We start from the raw sequence: 15699 nt of genomic DNA on the forward strand, positions 1-15699 counted from the left end.
GCTGTTAGAGTGTAGTACATCCCCTTGATTTGCAAAAAGCTCCTGTTCTCATGACTCCCAATCCTATAAACCACTGGAACCACAGAGCTTGGGCTGAAGGGATCCTAACACCCATCTGCTTCAGGCCCCCACAGACCTCATCTGGGCCAGTAAGCAGCCTCTAAGCACTGGTTCCGTTTTTAAATATCGAGATCCCGAGGGGTGGGGGAGAGGGGAAAGAGGGCGATGGGCATCGAGGAGGGCCCTTGTTGGGATGAGCCCTGGGTGTTGTACGGAAACCAATTGGACAATAAATTATATTTTAAAAAAATAAAATAAAATTTAGCTCAAATTAAAAAAAATCGAGATTCCTTCATACCAACTAGTAAATAACTGCCCCCGATCCGCCCCCCTCCCCGTCCCCACGACTCCCCTCTCACCTCTCACTCCTGCACACCTGCAGGCCTGGAGGCAGCCTCCAGTCCTTTCTGGCTGGTGCCTGGGCCGCACCTGTGGTTGACCATTTGGGTATCACCCCCCCCCCCCACCTCCACTCAGAGCCACTGCTGCCTGAGGGCTCCTTGTCAAGCACGGGCTTCCCCCAGGGCCACTGCTGAATTCCTTCAGGGACCCCTTCTCTGGACATCACATTCATTTCCATAGTATCTCGCCTGGCTTCTCACAGGGTCTGGGATAACAGAACAGGAGGAGGGAACCGCAGAGTTGAGAGCGGACGGAGGAGGCAAAGCTACATGCTGCCCCCTGCTGCCCAAGCTGTGCATTGCAATCACCTCCAATTCAACTGCTTTCTCCTAAAATGCATTCAGCTGCCCATTAGTGGGAAATTACAGAATAAAGAAAATAAAGACGATGTCCCCGGAATATTTTTTCCAGTGCTTAAGGTGCCCCCAACTTCCAGGGATCCAGAGTCTTCAGAATATAAACCACTGAGTTTATAGGTAAAACTGTTTATGTGGGATGCTTTTCCTCTGCAAATAATAATTTAGGAAAAGATCAGAAATGGCAGTCAGCAGGGGCCCTGGTCCTGACACCTCATTTCCTGCCCATGGAACCAGCAGGGGACATGGTTTCCTGAGCACACAGGCTCTGCACCAAATCCAGATATGATCAACCACCCCTAGGAGGCGGTTATACTCCGGTGAGAAATGCAGACGTACTCTCCGACCTGAAGTGCTATGCAATTATTATTATTTAAGTAGGCTTCGTGCCCAATGCAGATCCCAACGTGGATCTTGAACTCACAACCCTGAGATCATGACCTGAGTTGAGATCAAGAGTCAGATGCTTCATCCACTGAGCCACCCAGGCTCCCTGACAATTATTATCGTTAACGTAAATGTCTATCAGGGAATATTTATATTATCTCCCAGAGCCTAGATTGGTATAGAGTGCCTAACTGCTGAAAATTATCAAGGATGTTCGTGGGGAAAATGGGGACTAGTTAAGTGTTAGAAAGCGAAATCACGAAAGTGCAAAATAGTTAACACAGTGTGGCTGAGACCACTGTCCTCAAGAAAGGCCTGCTTGCAAGATTGGCCCTTCACTGGTATCTGGGAACCCAGATTTTGGGAGGGTTCCCTCCATTCCCTGATAATAGGCTCCCTATGCCTACGCTGTGCTACGATATTCCTGCTGAGAACCTGCTTTCCTTCTGGGAATCTGGAATTTGGGGACGTGCTACACGAGGTGCCTATGTGACTTGCCCCCAGTGAAAGCCCGGGGAGCTGACTCTCTAAGGAACCTACCTGGTCGACGATCTTTCACACACACGTTGCCACAACTCATTGCTGGGCAGTATGTCCTGAGTGACTCCACAGGAGAGGGTTTAGAAGCTTTTGCCTGGTTTCCTCTGGACTCCGTCTCATATGCCTTTCTCTTTCCTGATTCGACTTCCTTTCCTCTGGCCAAAATAAATCAGAGCCATGAACATTGCCATATGCTGAGTCCTGGGAGTCCTCCCAGCAAATCATCTCAGAGACCCCGATCGACACCCAGCTTCCAGTTCTGGCGGGACCAGCAAAGCTGACACACTCATGCCTGGCTGGAGAGCAACATTGCCCTGTATACTGCGTGTCATTAAGATGTCCCTATCCTCTGACTCCGTCATCCCATTTTGGGAATATGTCCTGTTGAAACAGTTCCACAGAAAGAGGCACAAAGATATTCACCGGAGCTCATGCTAAATCCGGAAACAAAGTAAATGCCCAGGAAGAGGGAAAATGGCTAAGTAAATTATGTCACATCAATTCTAAGAAACGGATTAAAGTGAGATGTATAAAGATCACGGAGAAACACATGAAAAGGTGTTTCCGATGTTAACTTTTTTGAAGCTGAATACAAAACGGTGGGTACACTGACAGCAAAGAAATAACAAACAGTAAGATCAAAAGTGACTCTTCCAAAGTGAAAATGGCCTGGGATGCCATGGGGGTGTGGACTTACCACAAATAAATTAACCTTGACCGTCGCCGTAGGGATAAACTCAGAACTCTCTGGGGACTTGGTAGGAGCCTCTGGAAAGGTGTGAAAGGTGGCCCCAAGTCCTCTGGCTTTCATCACCTTGGATAAAGCGTTCAGGGTGTGCGCCTGGGGGGAAATGGAGGTTGGGGTTAAGCCAAAATTTTTATCCGGGTCGGCGTTCCAGGGCACAAGAGGGAAGCCTAAACTACACAAGCAAACACTTTCCCCACCGCAGCCCCTGCTTCCTGGAGCCCCGCCGCCCTTCCCCTGACCCTCATTTCTCTCGTTTCCAACAATCGCAACCCCATCTCTGCACCGGCTCCCTGAGGCCCCTGGGCGCTGCCCTGCAGGGGAGAGCTCCCCCTAGGGACCCGCCCTCCGCCAGCCAATTGGGGAAGGGGCGGGGTCTACAGGAAGTGGGCGGGGCTCCTCGGCCAGCCCCACCCACGCTTGCCCCTGAGGCTCCACCCCACCCGGTTTAGCGAATTCTCCCCTGTTGCTGGCACTTGGCCCAGTGGGGCCCCACCTGTCACTGCACATCAGAGGCTAGGCTGTAGAGTTCTACCAGAACCTACGTTAAGGTCCTTAGGGTTGCGAGAAACCCATTAAAATACAGCCCCAGCAAACCCCCAAATCCAGGGATTTTTGTCCTGTCCTGGAGAGAGTTGTATATAAAGTTAAGTCTCAAGATGTGGGGTGTGGAAGGGGCAATGACTTGCTCAAGGACACCCAGCAAGTCATTGGAAGAGCTGGAACTGGAAGCCAGTGTCCTGATTCCCTCCAGGTTGGGCTCAGTGACACCCACCCAGAGTGGATCTGAACACTTTTCCAGGTCAGTGACTGAGGAAACAGAATGTGTTCAAGCAGCACCGGCAGGTGAAATCTCCCCCAAGCCCCCCACATTTTTTAATTTTTTTAATGTTTATTTATTTTTGAGAGAGACACAGACAGAATGTGAGTGGGTTAGGGGCAGAGAGAGAGGGAGACACAGAATCCGAAGCAGGCTCCAGGCTCCGAGCTGTCAGCACAGAGCCCAGCGCGGGGCTCGAACCCACGAGCTGTGAGATCATGACCTGAGCCGAAGTCGGTCGCTCTACCGACTGAGCCACCCAGGCGCCCCATGCCCCCTACATTTTATTTTGAAAAATGTCAAACTCATAGAAGCGCTGAAAGAATGGTACCGTGAACACCTATATACCCATCACCTAGATTCTACAATGAATGTTTTGTTCTATTCGCTTTGTCACATTTCCATCCCTCTACCATTGGTCAGTCTGAAATGGTTTCTAAGTTAAATGAAAAGCCAACCCCCACAGAAATATTCAACCTCTACACTCACCAAGCCCTTGTTCATCCTGGAAGCACCTGCTGGCCTTGTTGGTCCTGTTCCTTGTCTCCGGAGCATGTGGCCAGGGGACCTGGGCCAAAGTATCTGAGCAAACCACATGGCTATTCCAGGCTGTTCCAAGCTGCTCTACGTCACAGCCTGTGGTTGGCCTTACAAGAGGTGTCCCACGCGGCAGGCCGTCTCTAAACACGCTCATGGGGCCCCTTCCAGAGGTTCCAGGAGGTAGGAGCTGCCACTCCTTGGCAAAGCAGAGACCTGTCCTAGCTGTGCCAAGGGCACAGACACCAAAGAGACAATAGCCACCAGGAAAGCCTGTTTCTGGGCCCCCGGGGTTCCACCCAGTTCATCTTCATTGAGAAAAACGTCAAGGTCACTGAACGCCAGCCTGCCTGTCCCAGCTCTGGAGCAAGAACAGAGGAGAGAGAAGAGACAGACTCCACCCGCCCCACAGCCTCTGCTTTTGGGCTGGTTTTGTTCCAGAAGGTCACAACACAGCCGCCCCCTCAGGCAAGTGCTGGCGGCTGTCACCCCATCTCTGCTCCAGCCCTCTGCGCCCCCCCCCCCAACCAGTGTGGGCTTCACCGCCTCTCACCTGGGCCCCCGTGGTGGTCACTCCCCAGCTTCTTGTCCTTTCCTGATGCTTCTTTGCCCTGCAACCCCCTGGGGCTTCAAGCCAGCAGGGTCTCCCCCTTGTGCACTAACTCGGGGCACAGCTCCGACACCTGTGGCCGGGGGCCCCACTCACCAGCCTCAGACCTCCCTTCTCTCACCTCCGCCCGATACCGATGCCCCCTCTGGAATCCCCACATTTGTGCTTTCCCCAATTTTTCCACCTGGCAAGTTCTCTTCACCTCTCCTTGGTGCCTCTCTCGTGAAAACAGAATCCAGTGCGAGCTCAGGTGCGTTGGCTGAACTTGTCCGCACACCCCGGGGCGCCCTGTGCACACCTCTGTGGAGTGTGGCTTTGTCTGCGCCTAGTCGTCTACGAGTCTATTTCCCAGCTATGCAGAGCCGTGAGCGCCGCGCCCAGCTCCATCGGCCCCCAGAACAGCTTCAAGGAAAGAGAGGAGGGTCTGCCAGTGGCGGGGGACGGCCAAAAGCCGAGAGACCTGGGAGCATTAGTTCTGGGAGCAGAAGCCACGGGGGAGGGGTGTCTGAGGAGGCCAACTGAGCCACACGAGAAGAGGCCCGGGCCACAGAGCAATCCAGGCCACACTGGGTCAGGGCAGAATCGCAGCCAGAGGTTCAGAACCGGAATCGCCCCCTGCCGGTTCTCCTTGTTTCCTTCAGAGGATCCAAACTCAAGGCCAAGCCTCAGTTAGTGACTGAGTGACCTTGGGCAGTCACTTAATCTTGCTGGGGAGGGCCTCGGTGTCCTCATCTGTGGAACGGGGTTGGAAATACCTGCCTTGGATGATTGGGAGGGTTCGGCAAGATAACAGATAGTGCTTTGCAAACCCTCCAGCTCTGCGGAGCCAGAACAGGCACTCATCGCACAGTATCACTAATTTGCCCTTGCCTGCCACAGGCTCACACCTCCTCCAGGGAGAAGGGCGCATCACACCGGTACCCGGCCTGTGCCCTGTCGTCCACACTTCGTCCACCTTCTCACGGGAGCCCTGCATCCACCGGGGAGCCGAAAGGATTAGTGTTGCCAGTTCCCAGGCTCCCAAAGGGGCAGGGGCTGCTCAGGGTCATGTGGCAGTTGGGAGGCTGGGCCCAAACCCCCACATCCTGTCTGGGAGCCCAAACAGGTGTCTTTTTTCACCGCCCCGGGAGGCCTGGGCTTTGATCCCTCTCCGTATTTGATCCCTCTCCCACTATGCCGTATTGAGGTCTCCAGCCAGGCGGGCAGGGGACAGAACTGAGGGGCAGCTGAGTTGGGCCTCGCACAGACATCTCGCACGCACACACAAACACACACACACACACACACACACACACACACATACACGCCCTTCCTTTTCTTTCCTGAGCTCACGTGGGTGCCGCCCAGTTCCCAGGGCAACAGTCAACACAGACAGAGGCTGAAAACGAAGCTGGGCTCAAGGGCTGTCCCACCACTCTGAGCTTGGGGTCTTGAGGGGCGGAGACCCCTGCCAGGCTCCCCTGGGGTTCAGAGGGTGGGGGGTCCCAGGAGGGTTCCGAGCTCAGACAGAAGTCTCTCTGTCTCTCTCTCTCTCTCTCAGTCTCTCTTTTTGTCTCTTTCTCTCTCCCTCTCCCTCCCTCTGTCTCTCTCAGTCTCTCTCTCTCTCTCTCTCTCACACACACACACACACACACACACACACACACGGATCCATGGGGAGTCACCCCCACCCTGGGTTCCAGAGAACCACATCCGCTGGGTACCGGCTCCCCTCCACCAGGCCGTCCGCCTTACACACCCCCACTGCCCAGAGCGGCCCCGCGGTGAGCAGGGGTCTCGCTGGCGGTCGCCGAGCCCCCCAGGCCCCCAGAACTGATGGTGTGCAGCAGGATCAACTGTGGAGGGAGCTCCTGGAGGCCGAGAGACGGGGCCAGTGGCGCTGGTGAGTGCTCTGCCTGACCCCCAGCCCAACTCAGGGTCTAGGAAGCTTCTGGAAACAGAGAGACAGATGAGAAGGAATAAGCCAGGCAAACGGTGTTGGTGGAGAAGTGCTCAGGGCCAGGGGGCCGGGAGCACATGCCTTGGCCGGACTTGAGCCGGAGGGTGGGAGAGGTGGGCAGGGGTCAGGTGACCCGCCTCGTTCATTCTGGGGTCCCGTCTGCCTTTGGAGTGACCCCTCCGGCTGGCGCTCCTGGGACTGACTGCAGGGGGCCGGCCAGGACACGGTGGGGGGGGGCGGCTTTCTGGGGGAGCCCTGGCCCTCGGACCAGGGGAAGGACATCCCTGCAGGCACCACTCGGTCCAGACGCTGTTAGGAGGGCCACCTCGTCGGGCCGCGACACGGGACGGCCTGGACCTGGCTCCCGGAGCGTGCACTCTCAGGACAGGGCGGCCAAGGAGCTAGCGGACAGACGAAAAAGTAGAGTGTGACTGTGTTGTGGGGAGAGAGGCCCTGGTGATGGTGCACAAATATACCGGAAACCACTGGACCACACACTGTGGGAGGATGAACCTTATGACATGTGGATTTGATCTCGAGTGAACCAAAAAGGAAACCGGTGAACAGAAAGAAAAGAAACTGGCCCTGGAAAGGTGATAAGCTTTCCCTGGAAGGGCATGACGGGTCTCCAGCGGTGAGGTCATAGCACAGAGCTGGCAACGTTCACTCGCTGGGCGGAAAGTAGCCAGGAGACTGAGAAAGGCTGCCAGAGAAGAAAGGGTCCCAGAAACCAAGAGGACAGGGTTGAGGGAAATCCAGAACCGTTCAGCCCAACAGAAATACGAGTCACAGGCGTACTTTTCCATATTCTAGTAGCGACCTTAAAAAAATGTAACAAGAAATTAGGGAAATCCATTTTAATAACACACGTTTTTGTGTTTTTTATTTATTTTTGAGAGAGAGAGAGAATGAGGGAGGGGCAGGGAGTGGGGGGTGGGGGTGGGACAGAGGATCGGAAGGGGGCTCTGGGCTGACAGCAGCGAGCCGGATGCGGGGCTTGAACTCACGAACTGTGAGGTCATGACTTGAGCCAAAGTCGGACGCTCAACCGACTGAGCCACCCAGGCACCTCTTAATAACATATCTTACCGAAAATATTATCTTTTGGGCATGCAGTCAATATTTTAAAAAGAATTAAAGAGATACTTGTCATTCTTCTTTGTACCAAGTCTGTGAAATCCGGTCTGTATATTTTGCACTCACAGCAGACCTCGACTCACAGGTGCTCGGTAAACCAACCTCCTGGGGTTTTACAGACAGAGAAACTGAGGGCCCAAGAACACAGTGACCTCGTCAGGGCCACACAGCAAGCGAAGCGGGCTGCAGGCAAGGCCAGGACAGGGGCCCCGTGTTCTCTCCTCATACCCTGCTGCCTCCTGCTAAGTCTTAGCCAGGCTCTGAGGCCAAGGCCCATGCCTTCTGTCAACTCAAAACCAAAGCTATTGAAACATGGCTCTCTCGTGACAGGAAAGCGGGTGATGGTGGGGGGGAGGGTCAGGACACTTGGGGAAGATGGAAGGAAATGAACGGGCAGAGTGGGGAGAGTGCGGCATAGAAGGGCAGAGGGGAGACAGGCCCCCAGGGAAGGCTCTGGCAGGAAGGTTCCAGATGTCTCCAGATGGCTATACACAGGAGACTCAGTTCAAAGTCTGAGCATGGACTTTGAACAATCAGACAACTTGGAGAACAACCAAAAAGAACCTCTAGAAGTAAAAATCTATAACGTGGAAATACAAAACACAACTGGAATGAGGATTCATAAACTCAGATAGATGCGTTGCAATTACTCAGAAAGACAAGGAGCGGGACCCCACGGAGGGATCAGAACCCTAGAGAACAGAACCAACATACCCTTCACCAGAGCTCCCCAAGGAGAGACTGGGAGAGATGAGATATTTGAGGAGAAAATGTCCAAGAACTTTCTAGAACCAAAGAAATGCATGCCTCCACAGACACTGGAGGCTGTGCTCCACGGCAGGAGAGTGAACAAGGAAGGAAGGCCCGGGATTCAGAAAGAGAGAATCCCCGGAGTGGAGGTCGGGACGGCAGGAGCAGGTCCTGGGCAGCAGCCCCGGTGGGCACTGGGCGACCCGGGCTCCTGGACGGTGGCCTCTGGGGAACAAATGTGAGAGAGACAGCTGATTACCTGTTGCATCTGATTGTGCAGAAAATCATGCCGCAAGGGGCTTCACAATTTTGTTGGAGGGTTTGGAATCAGTGATATGAACAGAAAAAGCTAAAAAAAACAAAGGACAAAAAATGGGAGGGGCGTCTGGGTAGCTCAGTCCGTTGAGCGTCTGACTCTTAATTTTGGCTCAAGTCATGATCCCGGGGTCATGGGATCGAACCCTGTGTCGGGCTCAGTGCTGAGCACGGAGTTTGCTTAAGATTCTCTCTCTCCCTCTGTCTCTCTCCCATTTGTTCTCTTTCTCTCGAAAAAAGAAAACAGGGACAAGATGTGATTATGAACCCTAGAAAAAATTTTAAGCCGTACAAGGAACTGAGCTCATATGATCTTAGGTAGTTGTTCCATGAAGATCATTTACAGAAACCCAAGGATGTAAACAATACATATCAATTGAGCCAAAATCTAGCACAGAATAATTTTGGAGGAAGTGAGGGGAAGGAAAGAGGCAAGACAGCTGACTCAAAATCTCCCATAATTGAAAGTCCACAGGTACGCTTACAGTTTCAAAAACTCAAGAAATGGCAACCTAGGTTTATTGTTCCAGAACATGGTGGCGAGACGCCCAAAGAAACAGCCAAAGCCGTGGAAACTTGACCCCAGGTTGGGGGTGCTCGGGGGCTGTGAGGACTGGGGCACAGAAGCCTGTTTTTATTATGTCTTATGGAATTGTTCAACTCCTTAGGAACAGATTAAAATAAAAATTACCCTAGCAACACAGGTAACGCCCTTCTCCTCGCGATCCCTGATCCCTGTGTCTGTCCCTGTCCCCTGCCCCTTCCCGCCTTCCTCTGCCGCGCGCACTGGACGTGCAGTGGGTGAGCGGAAACTGGTTTTTCTTCACAAAATACTCGGGGGCTCCCCTGTGGCCCTAAAGATGCAGAGGCACACGGTGGGGGGGGGGGGGACTCGCACCACTGGGTTTCTCACCGCAGGCTACGTCCCCTGGCACCGTTCATTCCACCCAAGGAGACGTCAGGAATGCTGGAAATATTTGTTCGTTCTACAGGACGCGCACCGGCTGCGTTTTCCGTGTTTGTTTCACTTGATCGCGGAAGCTCCTCCATGACGTTACATGTGCATCAGCGGCCTCGACTCATTCCCTTGACGCCGTGAAAGTCCCTTATAAAAAATGCCACGGGGAGATGTAACGCTGCCCACATGTTTTCCTTTCCAGGGCTCAGAACTGGAGTTTCCTGAAAGACTATGATCCCCTGGTAAGGCCAGCGATGTTCCTGTCGCGCACCCTCGAACCGGGAATGTCCCCGCACTCATCTGACATTGATTGAGGACCTACTGTGTGTCAGATGCTGGAATGTGCAGAGGCAAAAACAAAAATACTCTCTTGTTTCAAGACACTCGGGGTCAGGGGAAGAGAAAATGCTTCGAGCATTTAGGTATTAGTTCTCCCCAGTGTTTCTTGATTTTATGATGATGAACCAACTAGAAATGTTTTCCCCCATATGAGGATGTCAGCCATGTGTAGTGAGGGGTATGCGGTGTTTTCCGTATGGAGAATGAGCTTGGGCGGGCATATTTGTAAACCAATTCCCCGCTTTAACATCGCCACCTCCGATCGATCCTCCATATTGCTACCGGAGTAATTTTCCCAAGCCACAAAACTGGCCATATCCCTCCCCTGCTTAAAATCCTTCAATAAATCTGCGTGTCTCGGGGTGGCTTACAATGCTTCTCGCGATCTAGCCCTGCCTGCCTCCCCACGCTGACCTACACGCTGTTTTGGTGAGGCCTCTGTGCATGCTGTTCCCCTGCCTGGCGTGCCCTTCCCACCTTGTCCGTGTGAGGGGCTCTTAAGTCTTGGTCATCCTTCAAGACCCCACTGAAGTGCCTCCTCCTGTGACATCTGTCCTTCCTGAGCGGGCTCAATCAGATCACTCTGTTCTTGACTGGCCAGCGTATCCAACCCCCTCCTTTGGTAGAACGCGTCGTGTTTCAATGCTCAGTTTCACCAGGCAGTGGGCTCCCTGAGAAGGGACAAAGATGGCTTCATCGCTGTACCTCACCCGCCAGCTGTGCCCTACCCAAAAAATAGTTGGCTCTCCGTTAATGTCGGAGGAGTGACCCAATGGGAGAATGAATCATGAGACCTGAAATCCTACACTGAGCTCCTGGTCTGGGCTCCCAGCCCCCGGAGTCCTCCTGCCAGGAGCTAGGTGTTAGCCACCCGATCACCGAAACCTGCGTCACGTCCAAAGGTGGGGCCACCCGGGCACGGGCCTTCCTCAGTGAAAGCCAGCATCCTATTATTTCACTGGCCCTGCAACTTCTATTTGACACAGGGTAGCATGGAGTTAACCCTTGTTTAAACAAGGGCTCACCCGATTATTCTCAGCTCATGCATTTACTCACCTTTCGGTCACAGAAGTCACCAGAAACACATGCACAAATGTCCAGAGCGGCACCCCCAGACTGGGAATCGACCCCCATGCCGTCCGCGGCAGCAGGGGTGAATGATGGGGAATGTTCGTGCAAGCCACGCAGTGGCACGCGGGGTAGCAAGGGCAACGAATGCGCTGCAGCCACACCCGGAAAAATGTGGATGAACCCGGAAAACATTCAGGGGAGAAAGGAGCCACGGTCTTTTTAAGATAAAAGATAAGACAAAGTTCAACACTGGGCAAAACCCGGGAATTAGAGAGGGAGCCCAGGACGCGTCGGGGGTGGAGACTGGCTGCGGGGTCGGGAGGAAGCGTGTCCGGGTCCTGTGGTCATTTCTCGATCTGGGTGCGGCTGCCCAGACAGGCCCACGTCGTAGCGGCTTGTGGAGCTGCACGGGCACGATTTGGGGACGTTCCTGCGTGTTAGACTTCGAGTAAAAACTCACCCCGAAACCAACCCTCTGCCCTGGCACCGGACGTGAGGCAGTGGTCTCAGGTCATGGGGATAGAGAGAGGAGTCAGACCCGGTCCCTCCCGGGTCCCTGGAGGTCAAGCATCAAAGCGAAGGGGTCAGGGGAGCGGCCGAGGTAGGGAGCCCCTGGTGAGGAAGACACATTTGGCGATAGATGAGGAGTCTCGTGACCCTTCTGGGCTCCCAGGTCAGAACTGGGACGGAAGCAGCCAGAGAAGGCAGCCTGCTGAGGCCACCTGCCCCCTGCTCCCTGTGTCCCCTTCCCTGCTAAGGGCTTGGCCGCCTGCAGGCCTCTCCTGCTTTCCCTGCCGCCTGTGACACAAACTGTCCCCGCTCTCAGGGCGAGAAGAAGGAGCCTGTGACATTGCCGGAGAACGTGCCTTTCTTTTCTGACGCAGTCCCCAGTTCCACGAACCAGGTTGTGGGCAGCAGGGTGGACACGCCCCTGGGGCAAACCCTCATCGGCATGGACTTCTTCTTCGTGGAGGGGGTCCGGAAGAAGAAGCTGGAAGCCGAGCTGCAGCCCGTGTAGGAGGAGGAGGGCCAGGGCCGGCGGGCCTGCCCCAGGTGGGTGTGCGAGTGGCGCGGGGAGGCCGAGGCCCGGGTCAACCGCCCACGCGTGACAACCAGCCCCGCCCTCCCTCCCGCGCGGCCCTTCCGAGCGCCACACTGGCCCATCTTCACACACGATATCAGAAGGACCCCAGGAACTCGCCCAGGGTCATAGACCAGGAGGCGGTTGGGACTCCCTCGAGAGGCCGGTGATGGGCCCTGTGTGCCGTTGAACAGGTTGTTCGAACCCTCCGTGCCTCCATGTCCCCACCAGAAGCCGGGTGCATTTGTTTCCCCTTAACGAATGGCCACCCAGCGAGTGACAGAAAACAGCACATATGTATGATCTCACCGCGCTGGGTGTGCCCGGGCCTGGTTTGTTTCTGGAGGCCAAAGGCCTCTTGCGGGTAGGGTAACATATCCTCGGGCCCCAGGGATTAAGACATGGGCGCCACCGGTGGGCCAGGTTTTCTGCCACCGAATACAGAAGTAATAAAAGTACTGATTTTATAAGGTTGAAATGAGCTTCCGCTCAGAGCAGCCCCCGGACCATGGCCTGAGGGTGTGTTTGCGGAGGACCCCCCTCTTTTGGGAGGGAGAGTAGCATCCCGGTGAACCACCCAGGGAAGATGCGGGTCCCCACACAGGGGCCACGGAGAGGTCCGCTCCCGGGTCAGTCTCTCCGTCTCCCTCGTCCCCGCGTGATGGTCTGCGAGGTCACGGTCAGGCTGGAGCTGAGCCGGGAGGAGCCGTCCCACGGAGCCCGAGCTGAGGCCCCGTCAGCTGCCCCTGGGAGCCTGTGACCTGGACCCACTCCAAGCCCTCTGTGCTCTGGGGAGGACACGGAGGGGCCTGGGCCCGGGCTCAGCCACAGCAGGAAAGGGGAGCTGGGCGCCTGGGGTCCGGATGGGGTCTTTTTTATGTTTATTTATTTCTGACACAGAGAGAGGCAGAGGACGAGCGGGGGAGGGGCAGAGAGAGGTGGAGACACAGAATCCGAAGCAGGCTCCAGGCTCTGAGCTGTCAGCACAGAGCGCGACGGGGGGCTCGAACTCAGGAGCAGTGAGTTCGTGACCTGAGCCGAAGTAGGCCGCTCAACTGACTGAGCTGCCCAGGCGCCCCCGGATGGGGTCTTATTTCCATTTGAGAGAGAGGGTGAAGCAGGAGATATTCTGGGAACTCCCAGGAGGTGGGAAGGGTCGAGGTTAAATGCAGATGCGGGGAGAGGAGCCCAACAGACCAGAGGGAATCATCCAGAATCCAGAGCTTCTCTGCCTGCCCCTGGAGGGAGGGAGGGAGGCCCGGGGACGGGCGTGGGCTCCGCCACTCCCTGGGAGAACAGCCACTTAACGGACAATGCGATTGTTGAGCACAGGCTCTGCGCTTGGCACAGGACCTGAATGGTCTCTTTTCTAAGGATCATTGTCACCATTTGAGAGGTTTGGAGACTAAGCCAAAGACTCCATTCCGTCCGGCCAGGGTCTCACAGCTGGCAAACAGCCAGGCTGATGCCTGACTCACCACCCTCTCCTCTCCGGGCCTCAGTCTCCACAGCTATAAAATGGGGGAGGAGGGACTGATTGCCAGGACCTCGCCAGCTCAGGGCTGTACCTCTGGGCACGCGGGGGTGCAGGGGGTACTGAATCCTGCCGGTTTACAGGTGCATGCGTTGGTTGCAGTCGTGCTGAGTGACATCCCACTCCGTCTCTGGCTCCCGGGTCCCTATGATCTTGACTGGCTCGGCTGGACTTGGCTCGAAGCTGCAGGTGGGGTCCAAGTCCGTCCATATGTCTCTCATTATCTCGGACCCACGGCTTCCTGGGGCATGTTCTCATGGCACACGCGAGGCTTCTGCGTGCACACGTCCACTGACGTTTCATCGGCTAAGCAAGTCACGCGGCCAAGCCCAGCCTCACGAGGGCAAGAAAGCACACTCTGCCCACAGCAGGAGCATCAGAAGGCAAATCTTGGCTGAATAATCGTCCCAACTACGACGCAGAGGATCTGACCAATTCCATGAGGGCTTTTGGGCAATAGTTAGTTCTTTGTAAACTGAGCTGGTCCTTGAGGAAAGGTCAGGGAGATGGGGGAGGGGAGGGCTTTTCTGGTGGATGGGAGAGACAGTGCCAGAAAGGGCTGCAAGGCACGGGGGTGGGGGGGAGGGGGAGGCAGCCGGGAGACCAGCGCTGAGCAGAGAGCCCTGGGGAATAGCCTCGTTCCGCACCCCGCCTGTGCGTGGTACCATCACGGGAGACCCCTCCTCATGGCCGGCCAGCTGTACCTTCCCTTCCCTGCCACGTCTGCCCTCTTCTTGAGAGGATGCCTGCTTCCACCTTCCCACAAACTGGCCACATCACCCACTGGGAGCCAAGAAGATCGGGGCCACGGGGCATCTGCTATATGTCTCCTTTGGAGCGGAACGAAGAAGGCTGGATGGGCCTGGAGGAGAAGTGGGTACCAAGCCAGCACCAGCAAAGGCACCAGTAAAGCCGAAAGGGGCATTAGAAACAAGGAGATGAGGCCAAGGCCAGGAAGAAGCTGGATACAGCTAATGAGATAGTGAGGCTGAAGGGTTCTTTCTGCCTTTTTTTTTTTTTTAAGTAGGTTTCACACCCAGCGCAGAACCCAGGGCGGGGCTTGACACCATGACTGTGACATCAGGACCTGAGCTGAGATCAAGGGTCGGATGCTTCGCCCACTGAGCCACCCAGGGGCTCCTCTGTCCTCGCTTTATCACTGCTTCTCTGAGCACCCCTGCCTCATTCTCCTCTCTGAGGCAGAACCAGATTCTCTCCTTATATGCAAAAAAAAAAAAAAAAAAAAAAAAAAGAGAGAGAGAGAGAGAGAGAGAGAGAGAGAGAGAGAGAGAGAGACCACTTTCCAGGAAACATACAAGGTGAGTCCGGACTTCTTCCTGTTCCAGAAAGCGAGGAAGTGTTCAAAACGGGATGGGGGAGCATGGAAGGCATGGATGGAAGAGTCAACTCGAAGGGGCTCCCACTGGCCAAATTTGGGACAAGGTGACTTCCAAAATGATGCCCATACCTCACTGCCCTTACAATTTCCAGGCAAAGCCAGTGCCCGCAAATCCCATCAAAGAATAATAATAATAAAGAAGCCATGTGTTCATATCAATAAATGTTTTCGATCTTAAGCAGAGGAAGAAAAGCTCTTCTCTACTGGAAAACGTAGAATAAATGATAAAAACAGAAAATCACCGTTTTATCACCGACTTCAGTAAGAATCAGTAAAAGACACTAAACGCACTGGGTAAAGATTCACAGGGAGTGATAAAAGGTGACGTCTGGGAGACTCCCCTTAACCACGTTGTTAAACTTATCCTCACTAACAAGAGTACAGCTGACATCATGTGGTGTGACCGGCTTCCTGCCTGATGGGACCCCCTGTGGAGGAGCACCCACCTGGGGAGCACTCAACCCCCCACCCCCGCCCCCTATAACCTGAGCCACATCATGAAGACACGCTAGGCACAACCCAACGAGGGGGGCGGGGCATTCTGCCGAACAGCCGGCCCTGATTCTTCAATATCAGGGTGCCCGGGGGGCTCAGTCAATCAAGCGTCTGACTCTTGAATTTGGCTCAGTTCATGATCCCAGGGTCATGGTCAATTGAGCCCCATATAGGGCTCCACACTGAGCATGGCCTGCTGAAGATTCTCTCTCTCTCTCTCCTTT

The 15699-nt window shown here is 54.8% G+C and overlaps 1 protein-coding gene across 2 annotated transcripts; it reads left to right on the forward strand.

Annotated features, from left to right (window-relative positions):
* The first annotated feature begins 5824 nt into the window (after positions 1-5824).
* On the forward strand, positions 5825-14007 carry C9H2orf50 (chromosome 9 C2orf50 homolog). 2 transcript variants are annotated; one of them, XM_058682553.1, is made up of 4 exons: positions 5825-6339; positions 9759-9798; positions 11793-12019; positions 13665-14007. In XM_058682553.1, the coding sequence occupies exons 1-3, from the start codon at positions 6110-6112 to the stop codon at positions 11982-11984; spliced, it is 462 nt and encodes a 153-aa protein (XP_058538536.1). In that variant the 5' UTR covers positions 5825-6109; the 3' UTR covers positions 11985-12019; positions 13665-14007. The 2 variants fall into 2 exon arrangements, 1 of the variants encoding a protein (XP_058538536.1); XR_009248191.1 differs by lacking the exons at positions 9759-9798; positions 13665-14007 and having other exon boundaries at positions 6260-6339; positions 11793-11884.
* The last annotated feature ends 1692 nt before the right edge of the window (positions 14008-15699 follow it).

This window comes from Neofelis nebulosa, chromosome 9 (genome assembly GCF_028018385.1).
Source record: "Neofelis nebulosa isolate mNeoNeb1 chromosome 9, mNeoNeb1.pri, whole genome shotgun sequence".
In the NCBI taxonomy this organism is placed as follows: domain Eukaryota; kingdom Metazoa; phylum Chordata; class Mammalia; order Carnivora; family Felidae; genus Neofelis; species Neofelis nebulosa.